Source organism: Ochotona princeps, chromosome 4 (genome assembly GCF_030435755.1).
Source record: "Ochotona princeps isolate mOchPri1 chromosome 4, mOchPri1.hap1, whole genome shotgun sequence".
Lineage (NCBI taxonomy): Eukaryota > Metazoa > Chordata > Mammalia > Lagomorpha > Ochotonidae > Ochotona > Ochotona princeps.
Window position 1 is genome coordinate 45,425,339 of NC_080835.1, and position 15,783 is coordinate 45,441,121.

Consider the following 15,783-nt stretch of genomic DNA (forward strand, 5'->3'; position numbering starts at 1 on the left):
AACAGTAATCAATTTACAAAGGAGCCTACCACTGACTTAGAGTCTGTAGGAGCCCCCAGAGAGGGCTAGGACCTGGAACTTGGGGCCTGAGGTTCTTGGTGGTTGCCTAGATCATTTTTCCAGCCCTCTGCAACTGTGTCTCAAGGAATAGTCTCTTCTGTCCTCCAAGCTGATGAAGCTACAGAAGAGAGAACCTGAGCTGGGTTAAGGGAGGCCAGAATGTTCTCAACAGAGGAAGCCATTAGCACAAAGGCTCTGTGCTGCAGGTGAGCTTGGTGTGCCATGGAATGTGACCTGAGCACAGAGGAGACCAAGGGCAAGCAGGGACCAGGGCATCTGCCTCTGGGCCAGCAGCAATGGCAGGAGCAGAGAATGAGTCAGGAGCTGCTGTTTCAACATTTGCAGAAACTCAAATTAGCAGGATCTCAGAACCACGCCAGTGGGCACCCTAGAATGTAAGACTTGGGAAATCTCAGAACCTTTAAATTCCAGACTTGGAAATGAAACCTTGGGTTCTCAGTCATGAGGTTGTAGGACCTTGGAGTTTCTGAACTGGGCAACACTGTCACTCTCCGCAAGAGAGAAACCAAGCCAGGTGACTCCTGGCTTGAGCGCCCAGGGTAACAGAGCCTTCCTGTGTGCCTGCACACAGGGGCAAGAAGGCCTGGGCCGAGCACTCCTGGAAACACTTTGTATGGTAGGACATGCCCGTGCTTTGCCTCAGCATGGATGTCACTTCTCCCTAGTCCCATATGCCAGCACTCTCTGAGACCTCGAGTCCTCCTCAGGAAGGGCTTGTTTAACGGTTGGTGGACAAAGCTCAATGTGTCTGGACACAACTCACATGTACCACCTCTATGGTACCCCTCATAAGAATTGTGATTCCTGTGAAACCCATCAGAGCAGCAGGATCAGTCCATGACCCGTCAGTAATTTCATAGCCATCACACCAGCTTGACAGGGGTTTCCTTCTCACACAGTCCCTGGAAGTGTGAAAGCTGACCAGGCTCTAGAGGTCATTGAGTCCTAGGACATGGCTGATTTGTACAAGTCCATTATTCTCGCTTTCATTTGCTGAGTTCCTCAAGGCAGGTGAAAGCCATAGAGCTCTGGATAAGAGCTCCTGTCGAGGCTGAAGCCGCCTGTTCAGTGCTGTGGGGAAGAAGGAGAGCACAGTGTTTGGAGTCAGGCAACTCTGAGCATGAATCCTTCCCCTCCTTTGCCTACTGTGTCATTTCAGTGTGTTACTGAAAATCATTGATTCTTGATTCTTTGTCTCTAGCGTTGGAAGATAATGGTCACTGGAGGCTGGTTCCTGGGTTATTCAGCCCACCCCTGTATGTTCCAGCTAAGCAAATCCTTTATCCTCTTTGGACTGCTGATTCCTCTACCATGGACTGGGGGCAATGATACCCCTCAAAACCTGAGAATGATCATGGCTGTAAAGAGTACTGGATGCAGTGAATTTATGGCACTCTGTCAATAAGCAAAAGCTATAAATCTCACTGATCACAGAGTGGCAGTGTGGTGGAAATCTTAAAGCGTGTTGATAAAGCATTCGTGTTTCAGTGTCCTAAATGATTTTAGAGGAAAGCCAGTTAATCTTCTGAGCTGAGGAAGACCAGCTACTTTCCACTCTTAAAGGTATAAATATGCAATGCTTCTAATCTGAAAATGAGCACCATGGGAGCCAGCAGTTTGTAGCACTTCTCAGCGTGGATGGAGTTGGACTTCGCCAGGGCAGCTGGAAGGAGGAGTGGTCTTCGGGAGGTAGCCTTCAGGTAGGAAGGAGGGTATGGCCCCAGAGGGACTCAGTGTCCCCTGGGGGAGCTATGGGGATAGTTGAAAGCATCAAACTGAAGATGACAATGCAGAGAAGTGAGAACCAGTTTTTGGGGAAGTGAAGGATCTGCAATGGAGAGGTGCAGGATGGAGCCCACGGATCTGGGCAACTGATAAGAAAAAATAACCATGCAAGTCACTTTTGTGGACCCAATCTGAATCCTGGTAAGGACTGAAACTCCAGTTCCCGTGGGAGTTTCTGTTCACACCCTGATATGCAGCTGATCTTTTCATCCATTTTGGTTGTGTCTTAATCTGCTTTATGTTGCTATAACAACATATTTGCTCTCCAGTGATTTATAAACAAGGCATGTGTATTTGGTTCATGGGTCTGGAGGCTGGGGTAGGCATCTGTTTGGCATCCGCTGAGAGTCTCCCACCGCATCATCTCATGGCAGATCTCATGGCATCATCTCATGTGGTGATACAGGGCAAGCACACTAGCCCAGGTCTCTATTCCTCCTTATAAAGACACTGCTGCCAGCCTGGAGGCCTGTTCATGAGTTGTCTCATCCCTAATGGCCTCCAAAAACCAGCCACACAGGAATTTGGGATTAAGTTTGCAAAATGTGAGCTTTTGCGAAAGGGGACACAAACCATAGCAAGTTTCAGCAAAGCTTTGTCATCTTCTAGAACCTCGTGGGGTGCTTATTTCAAATCAGATTCTGAATCAGACTCCTCATGGGAGTGGTGTCCTGGGACCAGACTAACTATCATGGAGGCCAGCTTTCTCTTCTAGAGAAACACATTGGTGAAGAACAAGGACTCTGGGGACAGGCCGCCTGATTTAAACCCTGTCTCCACCACTTCCCACTTGGGTTACCTTGTGCCTTGATTTTCTTGTCTTTACAACAGCATGGTGTTCATCCTAGCTGTGCCATTATCATTGTAATAATAACAACTGGGTATTGAAAGAAGAAAATACAGTCATGTGCCACATAAGGACGTTTGAGCCAATATTGGACCATAGATGCAGTACTGGAGCAATGCCACATGGCCTCGATATATAATAGGTTGCACCATCTGGGTTTGTGTAAATCTCCCTATGATTTTATGCAGTGATGGAATTACCTAATGATGCATTTCTCAGAACAAAGTGTTGAGATAATGCTGTGCACATCATTTTTGTTGTTTACTTTGTTGAATATCAGCCAATTAATGCAGACGTGTAGGAGTAGAGAAAAGAAGGCTTATTATCTTCAGTGTAAGTCATCGTACATATAGATGTACACACACACACACACACACCCCAAGCACATAGATCAAGGTTTGAAAATTCAGATGCTTTCAAGAACTGCATCAGGTATAGGAGTGTGGCATGTAAGGTGTACATCTATTGTCACCAGACCCTCCCTCTCAGCCTGCATTCTACAGTCTGCATTCTGGCCCTGTGGAGCTACTGCCTTCCTGGGAACAGAGCAAGGGGTGCTGTGAATTGGAAAAAGGCTGGGTCTGACACAGCCGGTGAATGTACAACTTTTCCTGGACCTTTAAGCCTGAAGCTGTGAGGGCATACGAGTATCTACCCTGAGCAGAGATTCCACACAGGGCTGTGGCATGCCCTGTGGGCTCCTGAGAAGCTATGGTGTGTCAGGAACGCGGCTGTTGGGACTACTGGTTGCCCAAGGTCTGCCAGGGGCCAAGAGAGCATGAATTTGTGAGCAGCAGGAGGGACTAGAAGATGTTTGGGCTCATGCAGGATGCAAATTGTGTTTTTCTGTCAACACTGTCCTGATAGCAGGCATTGGCTCTCAATGGAACAAAGTCACAAAGGACAGATGTTCCATCCCCTCTTTCCCTAATACAGTAGAATAAGCACAAAATATGGCTTCCCTCTTCTTTCCGTAATCGAATTCCTGCCTGTCCTAGCAAGACACTTTATTAGACATTATTTATAGATTTTTTGGTAAAATTCAATGCAGGTTAAAACTGGAACTTGAAGAAAGATCAAATCTTCAGCAAAGGTGGAAAGCAAAAATGCTGGTAGGACATTGTGATTTGTTGTTAGGTTAGTCTCCAAGCTTCCAGCAGCCTTAGCAAGAATGCCATGTGCTGGATCATGTGCTTGTCTCAAGGAATAAGGAAAAACTCATGTTTGTCATATGTATTTGGAGCTAAGCTGTGAGAGGTAGTTTAAATAGGTGAAATAGTGAACAGCTAGTATGTATGGTATATAACAGCTGCTGTCTTAGAGAACAATTATCCTACAAACACAGAAGTCCTTTTGATATAGTTCTTTGTTGCTTTGGCGTTGGACAGAGATTAAAGGAAAACATGCAAACCTAATTAGGTAAAAGTTCTTTGCAAAGATTCAATCGCATCACCCAGGGTGTTTCAAGAACTTCTTTCTTGCTTTCTTTGTCTTTTCTTTGGTTGGGGTTAAGAAAGCCCCTTCATCTAATCAGGAGCATGTGCTTGGGATAGAAGTTTGCAGGAGAGAGTCCCTCAGAAACCTGTATGTAGCCCACTGCTAACAGAGGCCACAGGTACAAAGGAGCAAACAGCTCTACCAGAAATAAAATTCCGTTTCTAGCTGATGCCTTGCAAGCTGGCTCTTCTTTCTTTTCTTCCTATGCATTAGGAGTTCACTGTCTTCCTTTAACTGCCATAGCTCACCAGTAATCCAGACACTGGTGAGCCTCTGTGTAACAAAGTATCAAAAAACAACCAGCTGTTGACCATGAGTCCTGTGACATGGGCTGGGGTCACTGGGCAGCTTGTCCTTGCTATCTGTGGTGTCATAGTGCCAACCTCCTACTAATCGAGCTCCACTGGAGCTGGACGATCCAAGATGTCCTCACTCAGGTACAGCAGCTCAGTGGAGTGAGCACAAACAGGAACACATGGCCACACGTTTCCAAGGACCAAGTGTACCCATGCCTGGGACTTCTGTATCTCTCACCTGCTCATGGAGGCTGATCCAGGCTTCCTGACTCTTGGGTTAGCCAGGGAGCAGTAACAAAATCTGCTGGGCATCCTGTAACTTGTGCAGAGTCCGTCCTGCTGTAGCTCTCATGTCATAGGAATAGCCCAGATTGCTGTGCAAGGCTATATGACACAAGGTCAAGAATTCAGGGAGGTGGGGTCCCAAGGGGACCATTTGGGAGCCATCCTCCATAGCAGGCTGCCATCAGTATCTTGGTCACAGTGACCCCTGTTGGCAGGGGTCTTGTCTGAGGGTCTGCACCTCTGGGAGAGGGAAGGGAGACAGCTCTGTGTCAGGTCATTGGATAGCAGCACCAATCTCACTCCAGGTTCTATGTACTTAACCACCTCTGCCCCAAGCCTGAATGTCTGGCTTCATGAACTCTATCTGGATTTTTCACAAAGTGTCTCTGAAGGGTGGACCTCTGCAGTAAAGAGACCGTGAATGTTTGAAGATGCTTCCTACCAATCATGCCTTGTAGCTTGGGAGATAGTGGCTGACACTCTGACAATGGAGACAACAGCCTCCCCAGGTGGCTCCAATATTCAGACATCACCAGGTTGTTTTCCTGAGATAATCTAGCAGGCTAGTACAGCCCAGAAGACGGCTGAATTTTCTTCTAGCTGGAGAGTGGACGCCTGAGAGTCCCCACTGGGCCCTACTTATGACAGGGGTCATTCTATTTAGAAAGACCACTGCAGTGCCAGTAAAGCCTCATGCTCATCATTTTTGCAAAAGCTGGGAGGACTAGATAGCAATGATACTTGAAAGCAGAATCAAGGCACGACAGCAACATGGCATCTGAAGAAGTTGGGTAAACCCTTGGGAAGAGGAAGTTCAGTGAAAGTAAATGTAAGATCCCATGGTTTGGCTACAAGCACACTTGCATTGCACATATACCTGCACACATGCACACACATCCATGAAGAATACAATGAAGGAAATCTGATTTAGTAGTACCATGTTAAAAAAAAACTGATGGGGGCTGGGAGGAACCAACATTGTAGTGCAGCAGGTTAAGCCATTGTTCCTGATCCCATTTGGGAACAGTGTTTCCAAGTCTCAAATGCTCCACTTCCAATCAAGTTTCCTGCAAATCAAATTTAGAAGATAGCAAGAGATGACCCAAAATGCATGGGCCACTGCCATCGATGTGGGAAACCAGAATGGAGTTCCTGAGTTTGGCTTAGCCTGGACCTGGCAGTGGTGGGCATTTGCAAAGCAAAACAGTGGATAGAAGATCTCTCTCTCGCTGCATCTCTAGCTTTGTGTCCCTCTCTTTCTCTTTGTCTTTGGAAAGGCAGATATACAGAGAGGAGGAGAGACAGAGAGGAAGATCTTCCATCCGATGTTTCACTCCCCAAGTGAGCTACAACGGCCAGTGTTGTGCCAATTCGAAGCCAAGAGCCAGGAACTTCCTCAAGGTCTTCCACACAGGTGCAGGGTCCCAAGGCTTTGGGCCGTCCTTGACTGCTTTCCCAGGCCACAAACAGGGAGCTGGATGGGAAGTGGAGCTGCCGAGATTAGAACCAGCGCCCATATGGGATCCCGGCGCATTCAAGGCGAGGACTTTAGCTGCTAGGCCACGCCGCCGGGCCCAGTAAAAATGTTTTAAACAAGTTGGTGGTGACTTGAGTTAAAAGCAGACAACATTTAACTTTAGAATATTTTAATAAAAGCATCAATTCTAGATAAATGAATTGATTCATTCTTTTTGTTCTACATAGCTCAATTTATTTACTAGGTCAACTTCTGCATGCATCATTTCAAATGTTAAGAGAAAAAGTTACATAGAGGGGAGTTCAACATGACTAAAGAATTTAAAAGTGCAAGATGTGAGGAAATATCATGAGGAACTAAAGACTTTTGACTTGAAGGAGTCCTCAGCAAGTACTAAAGGCTTGTCTTCTCCTCACAAGGGTTATTACATGGAAGAGGAACTTATTCTATCTCCCATGATCTCCATATAGATCCCAATAAACTGCTAAGTGGGAGCTTAAGGGAGTCTGGCATTTAGAGGTTAAAAGAATGAACGCCTTATGGGTGAAGTGGCCAGGGTACCAGTGGACTGCACAGTTATTCCCTGTTACTGCAGGACTGAGTGGCCTCTCATTAGAACAGATAATTTCACTCCTTGAAATGGGTGATTTGCTCAAGATGAATTTTGAAGTCCTGTGCAGCTAACCTCCAGGGCTACCGTAGGCTCTTGTCTCCATGACCATGAAGAACAGAATGAATATGGCTGCTGTGCCCCAACATCCTGAGGGGTTAGCAGCCGATGTAGAAATCTATTTCTGTCCCTGCAAGGCCCGGGGACACAGTTAAGCAAAAGCAGGTGCATCTGCTGCTTGACTGGGCTCAGTAATTATAGGCCACAATCCAATACCACCTGCTTGAAGCTCCTGGTGGCCCATTTTCTGCAAAGATAGAGGTGGTGGGCTGTCGTCTCTGCAGATGGATCCTTCTCTGTCCTTATGGGAAGTTGAAAAGCCCTGAAAAGGAAGAGGCAGCTAAGCTAGAAAGGGAAAGGTGTGCTTTTCAAGTCATTAGATCCAGGATGGCACTAGACTCTGTCACTCATGACTGCATGAAGCTGGAGAAAATACTCTTCTGACCCCCAGGGCTCCCTTGGCTTGTTGTGAAGACCCAGTAGACACTGTGGGTAGGGTTACGTCAGGGACCATCAGAAAGACACTGCTTTCTTTGGATTCCTGTATCCTATGTTGGAGTCCCTGGTTCAAGTCCTGGCTCCTCTGCTTCTGATCCAGTTTCCTACTAATGCACACACTGGGAGACAGCAACTGATGCACAAGGGCCTGGGTCCACCTGGGAGACCCAGATTGAGTTTCAGGATCCGGGCTTCAGCCTGATTCAGTGCTGGATGTTTCTGGCTTTTGGGGAGTGAACCAGCAGTCTCCTTGTCTTGTCTCACCACATTTTAAGTAAAGCATGAGGCAGGTGTGCCTGCATGTGCTGTGAAGGCTCAACACTTGCTGGTTTACCTGCTGTGTTTCACCAGCCACTGTGGGCAACACCAGGGAGGACCTAGGCATGGGGCTGAGACATTCAATCTGTTTTTGGGACCAACTCAGCCTAGAAGAGCAAACACTTTGGTTACCCACTTTGCCTCCCAACCCTGCACTGTGCTCAGGGTGTGTATGTTTGTTTTTTTTTTTTTTTTTTTTTTTTACCCCAACAGAGGAGCTGAAGGAGAGGCTGATGGAGTATGTAGACAAGGTGAACAGCCAGAAGCCCGGCTTCATCAAAGTTGTACGCCACAGCAAGCAGGAAGGCCTCATCCGTGCCAGGGTCAGTGGCTGGAGGGTAGCCACTGCCCCTGTGGTGGCCCTCTTCGATGCCCATGTGGAGTTTAATGTGGGCTGGTAAGTGCCCTTTGGGAGAGGAGAAGGAGTGCAGGGCAAAGGCTGCTGAGCATACTGGGATCTCCGTCGGGCTAGCGGAAGGGAGGATATCCTGGGTAGAGGTGAGATGTGGGTGTGAATCAACTAGGCTGTAGGAGTCAATGCACATGGTGCCCAAAGATTGTAGTGACATCAGGTATGATTCTGGTTGCTGCCCAGCCAATCACATGGCCCTCCAACACCCAGCAACAGCAGAGCTGAGTCACACATATGAGAGTGATGTCTAGCCTCACAGATAGGGCCAGATGAGGTGGGTGGAGATGGCGTGATGTTGTCATAGCTACCCTGAGCTTTCCTCCAGTTGCTAGGCAAGAGGTTGCATTGAAACTCAGCTTCTTCCTATTGGCAAAATGAAGACTTGACCCATCTTCCTGCTGATGAGGGTTGTACAGTTTCCAGCTGGGGCAAGAGAACTGACATAAGCTTTAGTGTTTGCAACTGAGCTAGGAGAGGCACCCAGCTGGCACCTTGGAGGGCTGGAGGGCCTTGAGCAGCCACTGTGTATGAACATGGGCAGAGGATGAGATACTGGGGATGACTGCAAAGTTGGTGCAAGTAGGTTTCCATTCTTTACACCATTGTGCCTGATGGCCCTGGGGTATGCCCTTCTCATCAGACTCTGGCAGCAGTCTCTGCCCTTCCCAGGAGTGGAGGAGGAGGAGGAGGCTTGGGCAGGAAGGCATAGCAGGGCACGCATGCAGCCTTGGCTGGGTTCTGGCATAACAGGCTCAGATGAAGGATGCAACACAGCCGTTTTTTTATCGTCGAAGTCCCTGCTTGCCATTTGTGTCTATTTAAAAAGCATTTTCATTGGATTTATGGCCAGGGTAGAAGAGGGACACTTCCTATTTCAAGCTGATTTGAATAAACAATTATACACCAAATGTATTATTAATGAGAAGTTTATCATTCCTGTCTCCGAATGCATAACTCACCTGCTGCCTGCAGAAGCCTCCTGGTTCCTGGGAAGTCCAGACATGTGCCCCTTCCTTGGGCAGTTGAGCTGACGAGGTGTAAGGGGTGGCACAGCTCACTTCCTCAGCTAGCCTCACCCAACTGATGGACAGAGGCGTGTTTCCTTCCTGTAGCCACCCTCATTCAGTATTTGCCCTGGATGGATTCCCTGAATTTTAACCAAAGCAAAACCGGAGTTAAGGGTAGCTTGCCCTTAAACCTCTTGTCTGTCATTCCATTTCCTTATTCTTTTTTTTCAAGTCTTAATATTTTTCTAGTGGAGACAGAGAGAGCAAGCAGAATGGAATAAGAACCCCTCCGCTGAGTGTGCTGGAGGATTGACCAGACCTGCTGGTGACCCAGAAGTCCTCATGGGTGGAATGAAGACACAGCTCCATCCCAGGAGTATCCCTTCCTCTTCCTGCAGGGGAAATCCCTTCAGGAAATGCTCCTTGGTTGCTGTCCACCTGGGCAGCAGCTAGCTCATCCCTCACTCTCTCCTGCTCAGGGCTGAACCTGTGCTCACCCGCATAAAGGAGAACCGGAAACGGATCATCTCGCCATCCTTCGATAACATCAAATACGATAACTTTGAGATCGAGGAGTACCCGCTGGCCGCCCAGGGCTTTGACTGGGAGCTGTGGTGCCGCTACCTAAACCCCCCCAAGGCTTGGTGGAAACTGGAGAACTCCACAGCTCCCATCAGGTAAAGCATCCTTGACTTTGGCTCTCTGCTCTCAGCCCAACCCTTCTTATCCAGTCTGCAGCCCTGTTGTGGGAATGGCAGGGGAGGGAGACAGAAAGGAACCATGGTGCTCTGCATTTCCTGCCCACAGCCTATAGTGTTCCCTCTTGAAAGCACCAGGTTCCCAGAGTGTGCTCTCAACCTCAGAGTACCTCACCCCATGAGACACCTGCCAGGTGTGCATTGCTGTGCTCCCTGCAATCGAGCCTGAATGATGACCATCTGGTTCCCACCATCAAAGCCTGGAGTCCATTGGAGACAGACAAAAAAAGGAATCTGACTCTATCATGCAGGTGGAAACTGCAGGGAAAGTGGAGAGAGCCTTTCCAGAGAGGGTGACCTGGGTGCTTGTTCATCAGGATGAGGAGCAGGCAATAGACTGGGAAATGGGGACCCCTGTGCTACACTCAGTGATTCAGAAGAGGTTGAAAGAGGCAGGAAGGGGCAATGTGAGCAATGCAGCCCCTCAAGGAGGCTGGGGGGGGAGGACGGGACAGCGAGGTAAGCCTGGACCCCACAGCACCTTGTCTGCCTTGGTGATGGTTTTTTTCCTAGGAACTCAGACATGACTGGTTTCAATAGACATTTGAAAGACTCCAAACTCTCCCTGCTTTTTTCTGTCACTTCAGAATCACCCTAGTGACTCTCCTGTGTAACTTGGATCTGCAGGGGTCACTCTTACAAGCCCCCATTATTTCTGTCCCTGTTGGTGACTGGATGGGGTGGGGGTTAATTATCTATACTCCCTGCATTGTCCTGCTTGTTTAACACTCAGACCTGAGGTCTCCCAGTGGACAAGCAGCCCCTGGAGGACAGTAGTTGTGAGGAGAGTGGAAGCAGTGGATGCTGCTTTGTGTTCTGTCCAGGGAAAGATGATGAAATGTTTAATCAGGAACTTAACATTACTGCTTTACCTGCAGAAAGGGGGATCTTTGCAATGATTGCTCCCTTTGTCCTAAAATAACTACTTGAAGGAGAACCATAGAAGTTTCTTTCAAGCAAGGATCACTCAGAGAACCCTTGGTATGCTCAAGGATCCACATCTCCACACGAGAGCTGTCAGTATTGTTTCTAAGATCCAGTGGGCTTGTTTTTCACCTTGGCCAATGGTAAGCTCAGAGCTGCACTTGTGGGTGCACCTTAAGAACTCACTTCCTCAGTGTTTTTCCATTGTTTTAGTCACCTGTAGTTCTGCTTTTTGAAGTGTTTTATAGTGTTTTACAGTTTCTTATAAGCTATCCCTAATCCTCTGGAGAATGAGGCAGGGCCGACAGAGTCCACTTACTATCTTGGCCAGTTAATAAGTTGGAACTAGTTCAGACTCTGTCCGTGCCCTGTCATGATCCAGCAGTTGAAGAAAGGCCTCTCTCCCTGTGTCCCCAGAGCCCTGGTCCTGAGGGCACTATTAGGTCCAGCAGTCCTGGAATGCAAGAAGACCGAGACCCCACGTGCAGGCAACTGCCTCTAAAGCACCTGTGTGGGTGTCTTCCATGGATGCACAAGTGCATCTTTTAAAATGGTCTTTTGGATGTCAGTTGTGCTGCAGAGCTTTTCCAGGGCTTTTCCATTGTTATCGTGCACATGAAGTTATCACTGAGTTACAGTTATGGGTACCGAACCACTGGAAGCTCAAAGACGCCAGGACACTGCCTTGGGAGACTCAACCAGCACATGGATTTTCCACACAGCATTCTACCTCTGGCCTTGTCCTCTTTTAGAGCAAAGACATCTCAGTCTGTTTTAGGAGCACTGGGTTGACCAGGTGGCCTGCCTGAGGCCCATGGAGGGTAAAGCCACTCAGAATAAAATGTAGGGATAAGAAAGAAGGGGTTCTGGCCCCCCAGAAGCCCAGCTCTGCCTGAAAAGCCTCTTGCATCAGTAGTTCTCAGGGAAATACCTTGCAAAACTGCCTTCCCTGGAAAGCCTGTTGCTTCCCCTACCCCCCCAGGAACTCAAATTTCAAAGACAGATTCATTTGCATGGATTTGCATGTGATGGATTCCTGCTGAGGAGTCTTTTATTGCACTTTCTTCTTGTGTCTTTTCTCACCTAGTCCTCTGCTCAGCAGTCAGGGCTAGTAATGGTAGCTGGTGTGCAGCAGGCAATTCAAAGCCATTTGCCCCAGCAGTGCTTTCAGCAGCGAAGCAGCCCCAGCCACTCTCACTGATTCACCTCACCGCATGGGAATCACTCTGTGAAGTCCTGCTTGGGGTGTCTGCCCAGGGACCCCAGATTACACTCCACCAGACACAGAAAGGCCTCTCAGCTCCTGTACCTGTTAGCTGTTCTGCCCCAGATCCCTGATACACTCCATTAGTCCTGCCTGTTCCTCGTCTTCCCCGGTGTCCCCTTCAGATTAGTTTCCTCTTCTTTTTGCCACCAGCAGCTTCTCCCAAAGATGTGCGGTCCCTGACCCAGTGTCGCCAAGGCCAGAAAGTCAGCCTGACATCCAAGTTCCTCCCTGTTTCTCTTCCTCACAGTTCATTGTTTCTGCCAAATGTATACCCACATATATGTGCTTCAACTTCAACAAGCCCTCGCTCCTTCCTGACCCAATTGTCCTCATTCCTCACGTGGATCCAGCAACAAGCTTTCCAGCTGAATAGCGCAAGCTCCATCCAAACCCTTCAAGTCAATCAAACCACAGCTGCCCTAGTATTCTTGTAAAAAAAAAAAAAAAAAAAACACAGAGCTGCTCCTACCACTGCCTTGCCTGTAAGCCCTCCCACAGACACCACAGACACAGCCCCTGTGCTTTTCCATGCCACCTAAAGCCCTTGACAACCTGGCCCCAGCTGCTCTTTCCAAGCAGATCAAGGTTGATTGGCAGAGCCTAACTGTAGAAGGATGAGAAAGTTGCATGAGCAGACATGGAGATTGACAGGTTAGTGTAGAGGTCAAAGGTCAGAACAGCTAGAGATGCAGACAACCAGTTTAAACCTTCCGGCAGAGCACCAAGCCTGGCAGGAGCTATCTGCCTTCTGCCCAGATGAAATAAGCTCCCTAGAGTGGCTGGGTGAGGGTGTACCCAAGAGTCTGCTGGGAGAACGATGCCCACAATAGCAGTGAAGGGTGAGAGAATACCAGGCCCCCTGGGAGGAAAGCTGCATGGCTGTTACACCTTGAGCGGCCCCACATGATAGTCCTTCTGCTCACACAGCTGGTTCATCTCCACTCCTGCAGGAGCCCAGCCCTCATTGGCTGCTTCATTGTGGACCGGCAGTACTTCCAGGAAATCGGCCTGCTGGATGAAGGCATGGAGGTCTACGGAGGCGAGAATGTCGAGCTCGGAATCAGGGTGAGTGAGAATTTTTTTATCATGTCAGGTAGCTCAGCTCCCATAGGGATGCATGAGTCTGGGGGTGAAGAAATGGACCTCAAGGTTGAAGATCATGCACGTAGAATGTCCAGCCCCTGATCCTGGTCTGAATGTGTGATTGGAGCCAAAGGATGGAGAAAGGGGAGTACAGGGTAGAGCTTCTTGGATCTTCTGGAAGAAGAGGAATAGAGTTGGGGATATGGCAGAGTTGAGATCCTCATCACAAAGGAATAGCTTCTTTATTAGAATCGAGCATAGACCATTTTGATGAGCAGAGCGGTGTTCCAAGAACAGATTCAGTACCGAGAGGCAGCTGGGCCAGTCAGCCTTGCCATCCCTTCCTACAGTTTTTCATTTCTCTATTCCATACAGTGACTCACCAAACTTTCCCAAAGTCTTTATTAAGGAGTATATGTAGCAAAACACAGCCAGGCTTACTCCATGTTGGTTTCTAACCCTACCACACTAGCACCCTCCCAGGGACCCATTGCTGCCTAACAGTACTTTCCTGAAGGAGCCTCCCACCTGCCCCCAAGTATAGCATCCTTTGCAACTGCCATCTCATGGTACAAAGCCAAGATGGAACCATTTTATTTTTCATCCCACCAGAGAATTCCTTAGCATTTTAGGTTTTTGTTCCATGTTCCATGAAAAGATAAACCTAGGATGGACTCCTGTCAGGGAAGTCTTCGGTTCCCTCATGAAACATTATCACAGATACTGGGAAGAATCTTGTCTTCCAAGAAACATCATCCTGTGTCCAAGGAGTGTCCATGATAAACCCGGTATCTGGGCTGTGAGGTCCCCCCAGTAATGATCCCCACTGGCTTTTCCAACAGTTATCTGTGTGGCCTAACACAGCCCCAGGTCACATCATAGGCTTGCTTACCTATGGAGAGGACCTTGCACCTCTGGTACTTGTGGCAGCCCTCTGAGCTATTCCTGCCAGCCTGTTCAAAGTCCAATGCAGAACTTCCCCCTAATCTGGAAGGACCAGACACCTGGATTGAGCATCTGACAAAACCTCGGTGACCCAATAGACACCTTGTGGGCCTGATCTGTCTCCAGACTTACTACTAGGGTTTTGAGGACTGCAAGCAGAGCAGTTTGTCTGAAGCTGAGCTTAGAAAATACTTCCAGACACCCGTATTCACTGCAACTCCAAGAAATTGCTTTGGAAGCAGCCACAAAGCACCAGCTTATCAGGTAGCTAATGTATTCATAGAGGATGGTGCCTGCATAATCACCCTCATTTCTCTGGCTCTCCCTGTACTGGTCATTTATTCACCATTTACATCCTCACCATCTCATTCCAGCACTACTCCTGGATAAATGCTTGCCCCCAACAGAACATCTCTCACTAGAAGCTCTGGCTGTCAGGAATTGGCTGAGCGGGCAGCACCACCTCAGGTCACTCGTGTTCTCTGGATAAAAATGTCTAGAAATGGAAAAAAGAATTAGATTTGTGAACTCTGCTGCCAACATGTGTGCAAGTCAATCACAGTGTGTGGAGATTTCTGGCTTTTCCTTCCTTAAATTATAAAGCGATTCTGGAGCACAGGCCAGGCGGAGGTCCCCAAATGAATGTTAGAGTATCTTTGGGTAGTTCGTGTCCAGGGTTTAAAATACAGTACATAATGTGGTTTGGCTGTCTTTTTTTTTTTCTTTCCTCTCCATCTCTTTCCTCCCACTTGACAGAGATGAAGTGTCATAGGAGTTGAAGGAAATATGGCTTTTAAAGCAGGGACCCAACAACTCACCAACTGGCAGCTCTGAGCCTACAAGGGAGAGACTAACTCATTCGAATGCCAGGCAACCTTTTAAGCAATGCAGAATTGCTGATAGTCTCTGAAATACACCTTCTCATGCCCTTCACATTTCAAGAATGTTCATATCGGAGTCTTAGTGTCATCCTCTCTAAAACAGGATACCTGCCCTAATTGCCCAAAAGAGCCATAAGCCACCATGAGAGATGCTGTTTTTCCACATTTCACTTACCCAGAGGGAACTTATTCATAATAATTGAGTACCTGAATCATAGGAATGGAGTTGTTTGTACCATTATTGAATGCCTGCTCTGTGTCAGAGGTCCATGAAATGCCAAAAAAATCAGGTGTATTATGATGTTTCCCTTTTTTGTGTTTAAATGAGGAAACTGTGAAATTAAGAGCATGCATATATTCTTAAGGTCATATAACATGTGAGAGATTCAACCCAGGGCTGGCATGTGGTATACTTGGTTAAACTGCAGCCTGTGACAATGGCATTCAGTTCACATCCTGGCTGTTCCACTTATGGTCCTTGCTCCCTGCTGATGTGCCTAGAAAAACAGCAGAAGATGGTGTAGTATTTGGGCCCTGCACCCAGAAGAAGCTCCTGGCTCCTGGCTTCATGCTAGCCAATGCTGACTGTTTCAGCCATTTCACAAGTAAATCAGCAATTGTAAGCTCTCTTTCTTTCTGTGTCGCTCCACCTATCTTTCCCTCCCTCTCTATATAACTATGCTTTAAAAAATCTTTTAAAAAAATGAGATTCAACCCAAGATTTTTCTGAATCAAAAGACTGGATATATCAT

At 47.8% G+C, this 15,783-nt stretch overlaps 1 protein-coding gene across 1 annotated transcript in view; it reads left to right on the top strand.

Moving 5' to 3' along the window:
* Positions 1-15,783, top strand: part of GALNT18 (polypeptide N-acetylgalactosaminyltransferase 18) — a 328,258-nt gene that overhangs the window by 227,784 nt on the left and 84,691 nt on the right. The window contains exons 4-6 of the mRNA XM_004593782.3: positions 7,968-8,151; positions 9,653-9,850; positions 13,073-13,187. Of these exons, the coding sequence (XP_004593839.2) occupies positions 7,968-8,151; positions 9,653-9,850; positions 13,073-13,187 (497 nt within the window). The remainder of the gene's footprint in view (positions 1-7,967; positions 8,152-9,652; positions 9,851-13,072; positions 13,188-15,783) is intronic.